The sequence below is a fragment of the Girardinichthys multiradiatus genome, chromosome 4 (assembly GCF_021462225.1).
Source record: "Girardinichthys multiradiatus isolate DD_20200921_A chromosome 4, DD_fGirMul_XY1, whole genome shotgun sequence".
Taxonomy (NCBI): domain Eukaryota; kingdom Metazoa; phylum Chordata; class Actinopteri; order Cyprinodontiformes; family Goodeidae; genus Girardinichthys; species Girardinichthys multiradiatus.
This window is the reverse complement of record NC_061797.1, coordinates 43277285-43294165: the sequence shown is the minus strand read 5'-3', so window position 1 is coordinate 43294165 and position 16881 is coordinate 43277285. Positions and strand designations below refer to the sequence as shown.

The following is a 16881-nucleotide window of genomic DNA, read 5'->3' as shown; positions in this document are numbered from 1 at the left end:
CCCAACCCAATTATCAATCAGTTAATTAGCTAACAATTATGGCTAAAAAAGTACAAAATATTTATCAATCACAACAAATACTAAATCTGTGAGAGCAGGAAGTGATGGAATGCCAGGGCTGCACACAAACGGCTCCTTATGGTGACTGAAGGATATGACACTTAAACCCAACACGCTAGCAGCATCAAAAAACATATCAGATAATAAGAAAAATGCTGTTAGCTGCAGCACTGGACAACAATTAAAATGCTGAACCTGAACACGTTCTTAATTTTTACCAACAGGCTAGCAGTACCGCCAGACATGGGAGTGTACCAGTGATAAGGCATACGTTCTCACCGCATTTTCTGTTTTAAAGTTTTGCGTTACTCAAGGTATACCTTGAAAATCGCACGTCTCTAATGCCTAACTACTACTAGAACACCTTGATGCTACAGGAAGCTAGAAACGTAGCCATTAAAAAAGCTCTGTTGCGTGAAATGTAGTGCTGTTTATGAACCTCATCAAATGTGAAGCCAACCATTGTTAAATTAAAGCATCAAACCCTTTCTATGCTTTATTGGCATAAGAACTGGTCAACTGAATCGTCTTCGCTGATTGAGTTGAAAATGCCCCCCGCTAACATTTCTGTGACCTCTGACCTTACAAACAGCTGTCAGTAGGGCGGACATATGCCGTCTTTCTAGGTGACCCAGCATAGCACACTATAACAGCCAGAATGCAGACTACGGCCTTCTCTGAATACCACAAGCTCCCTAAAAATATCCCTCTTTGAGCCCCCCCTCTAACTCAGTCTTTCTTTAATACCCTGAATCCAAAACCTCACTTTGTGGACTTAACCACTCTTGTGCTGCCCCTTAATTCTCGATTAAAGTTGGAGCCTACATAGCAGCCGCCTTCAGAAAACACGCCTCTGAGGGAGTCCCATCATAAATGCCAGGCCTATCCTGCTGAGATGAACCCCAACCACACCTCTCAGGGGGGTTGAAACCTCTTGCTATTTAAAACCTCTAGGAACAAGAACACAGAGCTGCCACAGGAACTTCATTCAGGGATTCAAATATTCTACAAAACTACCAAAATCATCTTCATTTGACTCAGAGTCCACATCTGCAGAAGAAAACTTGTGTGTATTTGTTAAAGCTGTTTGTTTCTGATTTTCAGGAGTTAAAACATGAGAAGTTAATGAGGCCACATCATTGTGCCCAAGTATCTATTTGTCACCACTCCTTATAAAGCAAATGACTAAACCATTAGTTAAAGGATTACTAATACATGTTGTAACAGCATTATAAAAACTTCCCCAAACCACCAGAAAATCCCTAAATGAGGTTTGTGTCATTTTTTACAGACAAAAATGGCATCATTATAAACAGACTAAAAGTGTTGCAAAATAAAGATACAGAAGAGCAAATTGAAGGACTAAAAACTACAAAACACAAGTGAAATACCTCTAAACAAGAAAGAAGTTTCCACCATCAACAAATCCCTGCTGATATATAAGGCAGCTCCTCTTGCACCTGCCTCAGTGTCAGATGTGTCTGAGGAGTGTGAGCGCTGCTTTGGCCCGACTTCCTGCCACAGGGCTGGCTTCTGTCACCGCCCGCTCCGGTTCCAGGCAGCAGCAGACCGGCCGGCCGACAGCCCTCTAAACAAACACTTCCTCCCGTCACAGGGCCGCTATTGTTGTGTGTGTGTGTGTGTGTGTGTAGAGAGAGAGAAAGAGGGAAAGGTTGAGCTTGAGAGAGAGGGAGAGAGGTAGACCTCTCATTATGGTTGGATGAATGGGTATTTCTAGGTTTGCTCAGATATTTTTTAAGTCTTAACATCACTGCTTTCTCTTTGTGCTTTCTCTTGTGAAGTTTTTGGTCTTGTAGAATCTCAGCAAAGATTGTATGTTTTCATGCCCCATATTTGTGAAGAGGAAACAAGAGTATAAATGGTTTTAAAAAATAAAAAATCTTAAATGTTCGTTGTGCTTTTGCATTCACCACCCTTTTTACATAGATACCCCTAAATGAAAGCCAGAACAAGTAAATTCCATCAGAAGTCACCTAATTAGCAAATAGAGTCCAGCTATGTAATTTAATCTGATTACAAACACTGCTCTGTGAAGGCCTCAGAGATTTGTTAATGGCCATCAAGAAATAAACATCATGAAGCATCATGAAGACCAAGGAACACAGCAGACAGGTCAGACAAAGCTGTAGTGATGTTTAAAAAGGTATTCCAAGCTTTGAGCATCTCATGGAGCACTGAAAAAGAAAATACATGACCGTCCTCCAAAACTAATTATGGCAATGAGAACATGATGGCAATGAGGAGAGAAGCAACCAAAACACCATTGGTAACTCTGCAGGAGCTGCAGAAATCCACAGCTCATGTGAATGATTTGGTCAAAAGGAAAACAACATGCTGTGCATTTCACAAATCTAGCCTTTATGGAGGACAGCCAAGAAGAAAGCCATTTGAAGAGAAAGCTATACAAATTAGTATGTCATGACCCATGGGTTCACAGCAAAGGTGTAAAGAAGGTGTTGCATCCAGATGGGACCAGCACTGGACATTTAGGCTTTATACAAAGCTAACAGTCTGTCACCCATGATGAAACATAGTGGTCACAGCATCCTGGTCTGGGATGTTTTGCTTTATCAGGCATAGGGAATGAATGGCCCAGTCTGGAACCAATTCCAAACAGCAAAAAGTGTGGCAAGACTTTAAAACTGATATTTACAGACACACTATTTAATTCAATGGCGCTTGAGCTATGTTGCAAAGAAGAATGGTAAAGGCCCTTCAACTGCCAGATATGCAAACATGATGGAGTCACATCCCAAAATATTTGGCGCTGAAACTGTAGAACCACCTGTGGCTGCGGAGTATTGTAAAGGAAATGCTAAAAATCACATCGTTTTTATACATTGAAGTTTTAGGTTGTTAGATGACACAGTTTTAAAAATATTTTTAAAGATAAAGGTACAATTGTTTCTCTAGAAGTTACAATGTATTAATGATTGTTATTCTAATGTTTTGGTTTTTAATGAATAGTTTGCTTTCTGTTTTAGAATACGCCTGAAAACATGTCTTTGTGTTTAAAGGCCATGCTTTTCTCAGATTCCTGGAGGGAAATTCTGTCTGCACTGTTTGATATGCTATGACTTGATCAACTGTTTGTGCATCAGATGACTTACTTAAAAAAAAAAAGAAAAAAAAAGAAAACTAAGTGCATCTGCAGCCAGCGGCATTGCTCTTTTCACCACGTCTTTAACAATCCACAGTACACCAGGATAATTGGTTTGGTAGATTTAATGTGATCTTAACAAAAAAAGACAATTGCTACAAACTACTACTTCTCCTCTCATCTTTATAAACAGTAAATAAACTGTAAATAAGGAGAGAAAACTTAGAAAGTCAGTAACAATTAAATAAAATCCATACATCCCTGAATCTGCTCCATTCTTAAGAAAACCAGACCACAGGCAAAAGTTTTTGCTGCAGTTTCTGTGTTCAGCCCAGGGGTGGACTTTGCCATCTGGAGCACCGGGACACTATCTGGGGGCCTAGCTGCTGGCCTGGCCCGCTCAGCAAGAGGGGCGGAACCAAGGGTTTGGTTTGGGTCATGCTTAAAAAACATTGCTGTTTATGCGGCTCACTCGGGTATCTGTCTGGCAGAAACTCCCACAGACACCAGTAGCGATAGGAAAAAGACAGACACATCACTCTCTTTTTCAAAGGCTGTCTGACAGCAGGGCAGAGATACACAGCAGACTGCACGCTGGATAGGTAGACTATGTAAAATGGAGCAAGAGCAACATTTTACATACCTATACTTTTACAAATAAATTATATAAAAATTTAAATCTTTTATTGAATTTAACTTTATTTGACCAGGTAACATCCCGTTGAAATAAAAAAAATAATATTTGTTGTTGTATGAATTTTGCCAATGCATAAAAATAGTCAATTAGTGAATTTGAATAGATGGGAAATTATGGGTGGATTTTGGATTTTTCTTTACCAAGGTGCTGAAGAAAGCAGTGTCAGTACAGTGAACAGCACTAGAGCTGCAAGAGCTCCTGTTGTCAAGGAGGTGGTGGACAGCAGGAGTAAAGTCAGAGCGAGAACCTTCAGGTACAATTTAACAGCACAAAACACACCAGCAGACTATGCTCTTAGATTACTTTGTGCCTCACTAATGACGATCTGTAAACAACTTTAAAAGTATAGATTATTTAAAATGTTCATTTAATTTTGAAGAGCAGCCAGAAGTACTGAGTGAGAGAGTGAGAGATGAGGAAAGACAAGTACAGCGACAGTCATGCAAGTCAAGAGAAGCCATGTGATTATTTTTCCTGCCCTCACTCCAAGGATTTGGATTTATTTTTCAGTACCACCAAAATCAGACAAGTCAAAGAATAATTCAAAATCATTTGTTGTATCATACTATAATTGATTGTCATATTAGAGTGTTTAAAGGGATTTATACATAGCATAATGATGGTGAACATAATTTCTGCTTATCTGATGTGGTTATGTATACTGCACCACAGTAGAAACATTTATTTTGTGGGTATTCAGTTGATGATGTGTGCACTCAAAGTGTGCTCATTTAAACTCAGTCTTGATGGTATGCGTCCCAGGTTCAGCCTGTTATTTAATGCATTTCTGCAGGTGCTTTATTTTTTGTGTGCAGCGATCGAAAACCACAGCAAATTATTCTGGTTTTCTTGTGATCACCTTAGCTCTAATCTGGTGACTGGGCTGGAGATTTTTCTATCCAAGGTTCCCACACAATCTCCATTTAAACACTCAATATCTATTTTGCATTTTCTAATTATGTTTTTTAAACTGACACGTTTGTGATTTTACATTAAATGTTTGTGCAGTTCAATTATCCGCATGTTCCAAGCGCCTTGAAAAACTCTGACCTCTACACAAAACCTGTTGCCAAGAAAGGCAGTAAGAAGTCTACTGCTGAAGAGAATAGGGTAATTTTTAGCTTGATCGGTTCTGACCGTTGAATTGCTGGTCGTATACCTAAAAAAACTAAGTAAAGGAACCACCAGGCAACACTGAAAACATTCTGGAGTGAATCCTGGTTGACAGTGTTGAGTGAAGAACACTCAAAGCTATTTTCAGCTGTTGAAAAATGAAGCCATTGATTTAAGAAACTATCTAAAAGAAAATACATTGTACATTTTACAAATAATGTGTGCTGAAAATATTTCATCAGCAGCCTTTTTTACTTACGAGAATTAGATACAATGTATTTAGAATGATTATAACTATTAGAAATTAATAGACATTTTATGAACAAATAAAAATTAGACTAAAATATTGGAAGGAGATGAGGTCTATTAAATTCAGATCAAATTATAGCTGTAAGGAAAGGGGGCACAAGTTACAAACTAGCCAATGAGACATAATCCTAATAAGTAATAGGTATCCTGTGGAGATTCTTCCCCCAAGTCAGTATAGAGATGGTCTCGGACTGAAATAGAAAGAATAATCCACACCAGGAAGAAAAGAACTGACATATGGCAACATTTTACATGACGAATGGAAACACTTTTACTGTCATCTTAATGTTATTATAAGAAACATACTGAAGTTCCCAGGAGCTCTCCTGCCTGCTGGTACTTGAAGAACAATCAAACTAGACTAAAATGGAAAAGATTGTGGATCGCTAAAATGTGACTGAAATTTATTACATTTTATTCAAAAGACTGAATGAGGCAAAAATAAAATGTGCTGTCAATGATAACACCTGTTCAAGGCACAGCAAGGCATTTCATTTGAGAGTAAAAGAGCAAAACTCACAGCAGAAAACAGGAAGGCTGCACAGAATACAGCAAAGTGTTACTCTTTTGAGCGTTCAACTTCTGCCATTCGGAAATGCTGGCAGGCTTCTGACAATCGGAGTTTAGCTCAGGAATACATTCTTTAGGGGTCCCTGATTTAATATGACTGCCTTTTCTCTCACAGAGTGATGTCACCTGAAATAGAAATAATTATCAACAACTCAATGCAGGAAGGCTAAGAAAAATATTTTGACCTGTAAATATTATAGTTATATATATTATAGTTATTAAGGAAAAATTGGACTTGGCAAACACTGGTATCAGCAAGTCTTACCTTTACAAAAATTGGAGGTGAGAGATTGACCAGAAAATTCAGACTGATGCATCTTTACCATAGCACTTGTAAAACTGTAGTAGCATGTACAAATGTGTGGGATCTCAAAACCAAGCCATGCACAAGTCTTTGTGTTAGGTGAGCCTGAAGGTGACATAAATATCAACCTTTTCTTTATACATCAATGTCAACATTTTTGCAAATGGAAAACTGACATAACACTGTCTCAACAGTCCTTTTTCTCCCAATTCACAGCGGAAAAATACTGTTTTCATATTTTTAGGACAGCATAAAATATCAGAAGACTGTCTCACACACATGTCAGCCAGCTGAAGAATAACCAAATCACGGACAAAAATCTAGAAAACAACAAAACTCACCTGTCACTAAAAAGAAAATCCATTGAAGTGTTGCTGAGCATTTTGCGGTGTTTCAATTTTAAATCAAACTGCATTTCAGTGTGAAACCTGGGAAAAGTTTTTTTTTTTTTTTTTTTTTACACAGGGAAGCCCTATTGTCAGTTGCAATTTTAAACAAGTACACACAGGTAGAATAGCCCATTAAATACCTGGTCCTGCTGGTTTTTACTCAGGTAGCTGTCAGTATCCCATTTCAGCTCACACTGTTCTGACAGCAGCAAAAAAGGCAGATCAAACCAGTCTAGCAAACATGTTATTAGCGTTTAAAACAACCCAAAAAGCTCCCCTGGTCCTAAACTCTTTTTTCGTACATCTCACTGCAAGAAAGGTCTGGATCACTTTGAAGACTGCAGCTTCAGCATGGATACTCAGACAAGTTTGCAGATGTTTCAATATTTGTGTGCCCCCCTGTGGCATCCTGTGTGGTTTTCACAGTTTAGTGAGAAATACACACCATTACTCTGGATTAAACCAACACACGACAAACACAAACCCAAACTGGGTGGTATAGCAATGACCCAGCAATGGGCAGCCTTTTAACAAGGACATGACAGTTGTAAAAACAGCCACTCATTCTGGACTGTACAGGCAGCATGCTAATCGATGACTGCAGGGTGAGGGTGCTACAGTTTCTCACACCAATGGAGTTTGTTTTTCCAGGTTTATTTATTTAGAGGCCGGGGTTAAGTTAAGTGGTGGTAATTGGATGCAGTTTCGAAAGCTTTGGGAGTTTAAAGCAATAAAATAATGTGGAGTTTCTCCAACACGGCTGACAAAAAAATTCTATGGTCCTGAGTGTGTTTGTTTTGACAGCACTACAATTCACAAAGCAGACATTTGCATAATGACTGCATTTGCACCGGCCCTCAGCACAGACTGACTGCTTTGAGTTTACTTGAAAGCTGATGAAAATACCGAGATTATGCCCAGAGATCCAATAATGCCCACATAAATTCAGAAACCGAGCACATAAAAGCAAATTCAAAGCAGATCTTGATATCTACTATAAATTAAACAATTCACACACAGTCTATGAATATCCAAGACAATGTCATAGATGAAATTAGTTTTTTTAATGACTTTTGAAGATTTTCTGTAAAGGGGAGCTATATTTGTAATGCTAAAGGAAAAGGTGCCTAAGAACCAAAGAATTATTGGGAAGGAGGAAATTTCAGATTAAAACAGCATGTGGTTAAGGCTGGCATGCACTGGTTTGAGCAAGACCCTTTCAGTCCTCCTTTTTTAAGACCAAACAAAATAAATGTATACTTGCACTGAAATAACTTTGGCTCACTGACTTTCATCCTTCTGTGGTTTTAAAGCACCAATACTAGTTCTAGTAAAGGCAGCTCATTGCCAACAAGGCTCTCTGCTGATGGTGCCATTAGATTGAGAGTGGCACAAGTTCTTGGAAAAAAAATATATTAGTTGTGCTCAAAACAAGATATATATCGCTTTTTTTTCCTGGTCAGTGCTGAGTGTTCACTTTACCCTGTGCTGTCCAGGTGGCCCTGCTTGCTGCGGAGATTAACAGGGTGATCAAGTGTACTGCCTTGTGCAATAAAGCAGAGTTTTTCCCATGTTTTGTGTTCCTGCATTGTGTTCAGTTTTTAAACACCAAAACAGGCGCTTACTAAAATTTGGTATATTATGCTCTTCTAATAACACCTGTTTGCAGTCAATGAAACTGTGTACATGTGTGAGTGAAGTGCACGAAATCCTAACACCTTCTGAGATGCTTCCAGCTATGCTATCTTAGAAATGTGGAAAAAATGCTAAGTAGGACTGTTTCTGTGGATGTTTACATACGGGATGAAAGGACGAAGATCAGAAAATGTAGTAACAACATAAAACGCAACATGCTAGCAGACCCGTTGCTCTGGGGAGTTACAACGGGTAAATTGTAAGTTAAATCCAACCAGCTGTAATTAGTTCTACATCATAGAATGATTCATTGCTTCAAACTGAAGCAAAATGTTGAAAGAAGAGCATTAAACGTTAAGAAGAGATTTTTATGACATGCAGTAAATCATACTGAGCCCTATGCTTTTAGTTTTAAAGGCCAGAGCTGCTGCTGTTTCATTATTGCTATCATTATTATTTTTGTATTGCACAGAAGTGGGAGTAGCTGCATTTACCGTTACTTGAGGAGAAACCACAAATGAATACTAGACATTCTCATAATAACATGTAGTTGTTTTTTATTTTTTTATAACTTTCATATCTGACAAGCATGCAGTGTTGTATTAAAAACACCAGTAAATGGAAATAGCTGAAACAAATAATTATATGTAGTTATTTTCTACAGGTATTTTGGCTCAGATGATGGTATACAAATGATTCTGAGCTAATTATCCAACATAATAGTTATGAGGAGTTGAGTTGATCAAGGGCTGCTATTGAAAAACAAAATCCTCTGAACAAATGAACAAACCACAATAATGTAGTCCATTAATGTGACTGTAGGAACTCAAAACTGTGTTAAAAATGCCACAAAGAAACAGTTTAACAAATATTAAATTGCTTTTGTAGTAAAGGGACGTTTTCATAGATTGATGAAGACAAGCTGTGTTTTTATTTTAAAAAAAGACTGACAAATTTATCTTATCTATAGTTTTTGTTTATTTTCACTCAATAAAAGGATGAGATTTTTTAAACTGTTTAATATGTAATCGAACATAAGCAAAACAAGATTTCAAAATATAGAAATAGACTATCAGTTCCCCCCACAGTATGGGGCCAACATGGGTATGTTTGCAATGAGGGTCCAGGGATCAGCTGTGATTTCTCCTCAGATGTTAAATTTGGGTGTGTATGTCTCTCCCTCTGTCTCTCTGGTGTTTAGAAAGGCTTCAATAATCTGGCTGGTGGCCAGAAATAGCAACCCCTCAGCTGGCAAAATGGCCCAATTTACAACCCATCACAAGCAGCAGAGGGTGGCCCTGCCTTGGGATGCTTGGTTCATTTCCCAACAAGCAGAGAAAACAGTGGAAACATTAAAATGCCACACATCACTTTCCAACTGGATAAATATCTAGGCAACAAAAACAGATTAAAAGTGGTTCTAAACATATTTGTCACCAGCTCTACATTTCAGGATCTGGTGGGGAGCTATACTTGTAGTATAGCTTTCGAGATGACTTTTTGTTCACCCACTAAGCTCTGACTCTTAAAGTTGTGAGAAAATACTTTCCTCTGTCTCTCTCCTCTCTTCTTTCTCCTCAACATGAAGCATAAGTGGCTCTAAAACCCAAACCTACAATGCTTTTAACTGAGTGCCAACAACCCCAAGTCTGGGCCAGATGTTTAAAAGATGGTAGCCCACTGGACCATAAAAGTAAATATAAATGGACTAACGGTTCCCATCTACAATCATTCACAGTGACTTTTGCACCGCAGCTTCCAGAGGGGGGGTTACTCCCCACACATGCATGCACACACACTGCTACATTTCACCACTCGCTCCCAAAACAAACTTTGAAGCTCACTTACCATCTGAGAACGGCTCTTGGGACAACCGTTGATATCATCAATCTTCTCATTGGCTGAAGAAGAGACAAAAAGAGGGAAAAGAGACAAAAGGGTGAAAATATTAACAACCTATCTCAGACTGTTCAGTTAAAGTAATTCCAAGTCTTATTCCAAAAGAAGGAGACTCCGGTATGTTCGTGTGTCCTAGATGGTTGGTGTCCGAGTGCAGAGCAGCAGAGGTGCTCATGCTGGTGACTGTAACAGTGACACTCATGACCTCCCCCCCACTGAGCCACCGCTCACAGAGACATGAAACATTATCTATTGCCTACAAAACCAGCAGTGTGTGTGTGTTGGGTGGGGGGGTATTTAGGAACACTCCCCTCCATTAGAGGCCCAGCCCACAGCAGCTGAGACACGGCCGTCAGATCACAGCTGACAACTGTGCCAGCAGCACACGGTGGGGCCGCCAGAGCAGCTCAATCGCAATACCATGTGCTGCACCAGATACATCAAACTTACCTTTCTCACTGTTTGAAATGCAACTCTTCCTGCATGAAGACGTTCTAAAGATCTGTTTACAAAGTAAGGGTTTTTTGTCTCTCTCTACCTCATATCGTTGCTATGCTTTTGAGTTTTATTGTCCCTTTCTGGTCTTCTCACCCCCCAGCCAATCAAGGCAGATGGCAGACCTTCCTAATGGGGGTCTAACCTGTCATGGAGGGGGTCCCCTCTTCACTGTCAATATTAAAACAACTATTGCACCTCGCATTAAAAAAAGATATAATTCTATTGAATACATTATAATATATAACTCTCTTTGAAATAGATCTGTTTACTTTTAGTATAGCTCTTGAGATGACTTATTGTTCACCCACCAAGAGTTGTCTGAATTGAGAAATTACTTGTGATTTCTGACTCCCTTAGTGAGGAATCATGACTTTTTAATCAGCCACTCCCCAAAACGGATTGTTTTTCTTGAGATGATTGAAGCAATTGCCTGTTTCTTAAAAGCATTTTATGTTTTGGGAAATGAAAAAGCTTACTGGCATAATTGTGTTGTAGGCCTTTTCTTTTCCATTCATAACATTATACAAAACAAAAGGGTGAAAAAGATACACAGATTTAAAAGTACTATTGCATATTCTGTTCCCAATAATTGTAATGAAGATGAAAAAATGATGCTTTTAACTTTTTTGTTTTCACAAATAAAAATCTAATAGGAGATAGCAGAATAACATTTTGCCCGTTCTTTGCTAAATAGCTCAAGCTTAGTGGGATTAAGTGGAAATGTATGTGAACATCATTTTCGAAGTCTTGCCACAGATTATCAATTTGGTCTGGACTTTGACTGGGCCATTCAAACACAAATAGGTGCTTTGTGAATTGCAGCTCAAGCTTTATGTTTAAAGTTGTCCTGCAGGAAGATGAAGCTCTGCTCCAGCGTCAGGTCTTTTGCGGTCTTCACAGGTTTTCTTCCAGGATTGTCCTGCATTTAGCTCTCTCCATCAGCCCAGCAACTCTGAGTGGTTTCTCTGTCCCTGCTAAAGACAAGCCTCCCAACACCGTGTTGCTGCCACTACCATGTTTTACTGTAGAGAAGGCGTGTTTTTTTTTTTAACCACAGAGTTTGCATCTGGACCAAAAGGTTCAATTTTCGGTGCACCTGACCGGATCATCTTCTTTTACATGTTTGCTGTGTCACCGGCAGGGTCAACACTAAACTGCAAACAGAACTTCTTATGCCTTTCTTTCTTCTTTTTTTAACATGTATCACAGTAAATGAATAAATAAATACAAAGGTCAAGATTTTTAATTGTTAAAAACCATGCGTCATTTTCCAATTCTACATTACTGTGTGCTGGTCTATCGCAAAAAATCATTATAAAATGCATTTAAGTTTATGGTTATAAGGTGAGAAAATATGAGTTCATTGAATGTGAATACTTTTGCACTGCAGAGAGAGAGATCAAGAGTCATACAATAGCTACATTATGAGAACATTGGCAGAGTTCAGAGAACGGGAAGTTTAAAATCTGAGTTACAGGGGAAGAGCTAGGAGACGAAACAGTCATTCACATGCTGAGTCACCAGTCAGCTGGTGTCGGCCCGTTTCAGCCTCAAGTCTGCCAGCAGATGCAATGACAGGGCAAGGGCGGCCAGACAAAATGACAAGACTGATGATGACGCCGAGAGAGTGGCAAAGGTCAAAAACACACAGAAACAACTAACTTTTACAGCCCGCTTAAGGCAGAAGGTTAAGAGATAGCTGCAAGGCAAGCTGTTTATAGACTGAACACAAAATAAGTAGAAACATATTTGCCAGGTTTTAATGTTGTTACAAATTTTGTATGATTTAAAACAACATCAGATAAAGTGAAAGAGCAGATTCCTGTGATAATAACAAAATACAAGTTACTTTGTTCAAAATCAGCCACTTCTTTCAAAAGCAATGACATGCTCCACATTTCTTTCCCTCAATCACATGACCGGCGATGGTTTTAATTAGCCAACTTTGTAATCAAATTAGAGTTAACTTACAGACGACCTGTATGATCTCAGCCAGCAGCACTCCATCTGTCACGTCCGTTTGGAGGTCCTTGATGAGACGTTTGTGTCCCGACTTTGCAAGGTAGTGGTTGGCCCAGTCCGTGTAGATCTGTGGCCAGAAGCACAAACACAAAAACACTCAGATACAAGCAACCGAAACAAAATCCAGTCCAAAAATCCAGAGGGCTGCCCTGTAAGGGTCATCGATGTGTTTCAAATTTCATCACTTCAAATCAACAAAAGGCATAAATGGTTGTCGCAAATTTACAGCTACTAAAATAACAGCACGGCTAAATGGGACCAGAGTAGCCCCTCTTTCTTTTGTTGGAGCTCCGATCTGGCATATAGCCGCGTGGTATTCAAATTGGGGCCATTGTGCTCAGCCAGGGCATTCATCTCTGAGCACACGGCGGCTGTTTTCAATGGGCCATGCTGACATCACTCTCTGGGGACAGAAAAGACCCTTCATTGCCTGCGGGAAAGGACAGGAGGGGGAGCAGAGCAAGCATCTGAATAATCTGAATAGCTTAATTCATAATTGGTTACCAAACTCTTGCCTGTCCTCCCTCATACGCAAATCAAGACAATCAATTTTCTACTTCTAAGCAGATAAAAAGAGGGCAGAAAGTTTGAGAAGTTGCACATGATCATTGTCTTAATAAAGGAGTTTTATTTAAGAAACTGACTATGCATGCATCTATAGCCACAGCAAACTGCAGACGCTGTGTTGGACAAGAGCAACTTCAGATCCTCTCTGCAGGGATTCAAAATATGTGGCAGCTCATCGTCCTCTGACATCTTACTTTTATTTTTCACCGATGCTGCTCTTTGACTTCTGGTGACAGAGTGTCTGTACTGGCCACCACAACAAACAAAAGAATCTGTTATTTTCACTGGTAATCTTTACAGTAAGCACAGGCCTCTTATAAAGTTTTGATATTCTTATACAGGTCCTTCTCAAAATATTAGCATATTGTGATAAAGTTAATTATTTTCCATAATGTAATGATGAAAATTTAACATTCATATATTTTAGATTCATTGCACACTAACTGAAATATTTCAGGTCTTTTATTGTCTTAATACGGATGATTGTGGCATACAGCTCATGAAAACCCAAAATTCCTATCTTACAAAATTAGCATATTTCATCCGGCCAATAAAAGAAAAGTGTTTTTAATACAAAAAACGTCAACCTTCAAATAATCATGTACAGTTATGCACTCAATACTTGGTCGGGAATCCTTTGGCAGAAATGACTGCTTCAATGCGGCGTGGCATGGAGGCAATCAGCCTGTGGCACTGTTGAGGTCTTATGGAGGCCCAGGATGCTTCGATAGCGGCCTTTAGCTCATCCAGTGTTGAGTCTTGAGTCTCTCAACGTTCTCTTCACAATATCCCACAGATTCTCTATAGGGTTCAGGTCAGGAGAGTTGGCAGGCCAATTGAGCACAGTGATACCATGGTCAGTAAACCATTTACCAGTGGTTTTGGCACTGTGAGCAGGTGCCAGGTCGTGCTGAAAAATGAAATCTTCATCTCCATAAAGCTTTTCAGCAGATGGAAGCATGAAGTGCTCCAAAATCTCCTGATAGCTAGCTGCATTGACCCTGCCCTTGATAAAACACAGTGGACCAACACCAGCAGCTGACACGGCACCCCAGACCATCACTGACTGTGGGTACTTGACACTGGACTTCTGGCATTTTGGCATTTCCTTCTCCCCAGTCTTCCTCCAGACTCTGGCACCTTGATTTCCGAATGACATGCAGAATTTGCTTTCATCCAAAAAAAGTACTTTGGACCACTGAGCAACAGTCCAGTGCTGCTTCTCTGTAGCCCAGGTCAGGCGCTTCTGCCGCTGTTTCTGGTTCAAAAGTGGCTTGACCTGGGGAATGCGGCACCTGTAGCCCATTTCCTGCACACGCCTGTGCACGGTGGCTCTGGATGTTTCTACTCCAGACTCAGTCCACTGCTTCCGCAGGTCCCCCAAGGTCTGGAATCGGCCCTTCTCCACAATCTTCCTCAGGGTCCGGTCACCTCTTCTCGTTGTGCAGCGTTTTCTGCCACACTTTTTCCTTCCCACAGACTTTCCACTGAGGTGCCTTGATACAGCACTCTGGGAACAGCCTATTCGTTCAGAAATTTCTTTCTGTGTCTTACCCTCTTGCATGAGGGTGTCAATAGTGGCCTTCTGGACAGCAGTCAGGTCGGCAGTCTTACCCATGATTGGGGTTTTGAGTGATGAACCAGGCTGGGAGTTTTAAAGGCCTCAGGAATCTTTTGCAGGTGTTTAGAGTTAACTCGTTGATTCAGATGATTAGGTTCATAGCTCGTTTAGAGACCCTTTTAATGATATGCTAATTTTGTGAGATAGGAATTTTGGGTTTTCATGAGCTGTATGCCAAAATCATCCGTATTAAGACAATAAAAGACCTGAAATATTTCAGTTAGTGTGCAATGAATCTAAAATATATGAATGTTAAATTTTCATCATGACATTATGGAAAATAATGAACTTTATCACAATATGCTAATATTTCGAGAAGGACCTGTATTGTCCATCTTTTTGGGGGCATTTACTGGTGATACACCAATCAGTCAGACATGAAAATTGTCCAACTTGTTCTTGATCAGCAGATCAAATATTGAAAAATAGGGTAGTTTTTACTACTTACTCTTTAGAACACATTTCTTAACTTTTTTGAGAAAGTTTAGGAACATATGCGTCAATGCATAAATGGGGATAATTGTTTAACTCCATCAATTTCTGCTGGATGTAAAACACCACCTCTATGTAAAAGGTTTTCAATGGTTTAGAACAACCAAAGCACCGACAATTTGTAGAAATCTGCATGGTGTAGGGTTCAATTTATTGAATCACATGAGAGAATCTCAAAAGAAAAGTCATGACGGCAAATTACAGGGCGAAAGGTCCGCTGACCAGGACCAAAAACAGAACTTATTCCCTTCAACAAGACCAAATCTCAGCTTTTTTCTAAAACAGGAAAACATTGTAAATTCCCTCCATTCACAAGTGAAAACCGGAATTATATATATTTTTTGTGCCTGTGTAATTCAAGAGCATCTTTTAATCTAGATGGGAAGCTCGGTGTTGAGGCTAAAAATAACCAGTCAGCATTTAGGGAGGTTGGGATGGTGATGACCCCTTATTCTTTGTGTTTGCACTGTAAACAGACCCAGGGCCTTTCTGCAACAACACTAAAAAGGATGAATCACTGCTTCTCATGAGGGTTTGCAACAGGTGTGCAAACTTCAAAGACAAGCACACAAATGCCCATCTGTACACTCATTTTAGAGCGCAAGCTTACATGCAAAAGGCTTATGAGTGCACTAACCTCACATTAAATACAAAGAGCTTCAAAGTGACCTTAAATTCATACAGGCTGCATTCCTGCAAACAAATCCACAGTCAAAATAAAAACAGTCTCTAGTGAAACAATGAACTAAACCAGATTAGACCCCATCCATTTAATTTGAACTTTCAGACAGTCATAGAAATAAGGAAATGGAATCTTCAGGAGCTTTTCTGCGAGCAAGCAGGCTTTCTTTGAAGCAGTTTTGGGCAAGTAAATAGAGGGTTTGGGATGCAATTAAAAGTTGAGGTGAAATGGGTAGCTGTCATTCACAGCACTGAAACCCACAGGGGTAGTTCAAATGACCTGAGGGCAAGCAGAGGGGCATAGGCAGGTTGCAAAAGCAAAGAAAAGGGATCAAGACAAAACAGGATGCTTTTAAGTAATGACATGAAAACCTCTCCGATACATGTCTCAGATAGTTTCCATGCAGAAGAATATTTATGCATTTAGCCTTTTTAGTTTAGTGAAAAACACCAACTATGCTTATCAGCCACTGGACTATGGTAGAGAATAGCAAGTTCTCAGTTTTTGCAAGATGCACAATAGGTTGATCTAAATTTAATACAGTTTAAGCAATTGCATTTAACCCTAGAGTTACTACTGTCTGTAGCAAAACTTTGTGGAAACTACACTATGCAATTACATTTTAGGATAATAATGTAATAAACCCACTACGTATAACAAGTATTGTTACCAACTAGTAGGGGTTTAATGAGATCTTGCAATAGTTAAATGCAAAATATTTTTCCCTTATTTCCTAATGTATTTTTTTCACTGTCTTAACAAGTGTCAATAAAAAAAGCCAAAGACACCAGCAGCAGCTTATCCATAATGCTGCTGTCAGGGTCCTGACCAACACCAAACAAATTGAACATATTTTATCAGAGTTCCATAGACACAAACTAAACTCTTCTTTTGAAAAATGA

At 39.4% G+C, this 16881-nt stretch overlaps 1 protein-coding gene across 1 annotated transcript in view; it reads right to left on the bottom strand.

Annotated features, from left to right (window-relative positions):
* Positions 1-16881, bottom strand: part of nav2a (neuron navigator 2a) — a 129995-nt gene that overhangs the window by 82545 nt on the left and 30569 nt on the right. The window contains exons 2-3 of the mRNA XM_047364021.1: positions 12567-12684; positions 10047-10099 (exon numbers count right to left, since the gene is read on the bottom strand). Coding sequence (XP_047219977.1) covers positions 10047-10099; positions 12567-12684 — 171 coding nt within the window. The remainder of the gene's footprint in view (positions 1-10046; positions 10100-12566; positions 12685-16881) is intronic.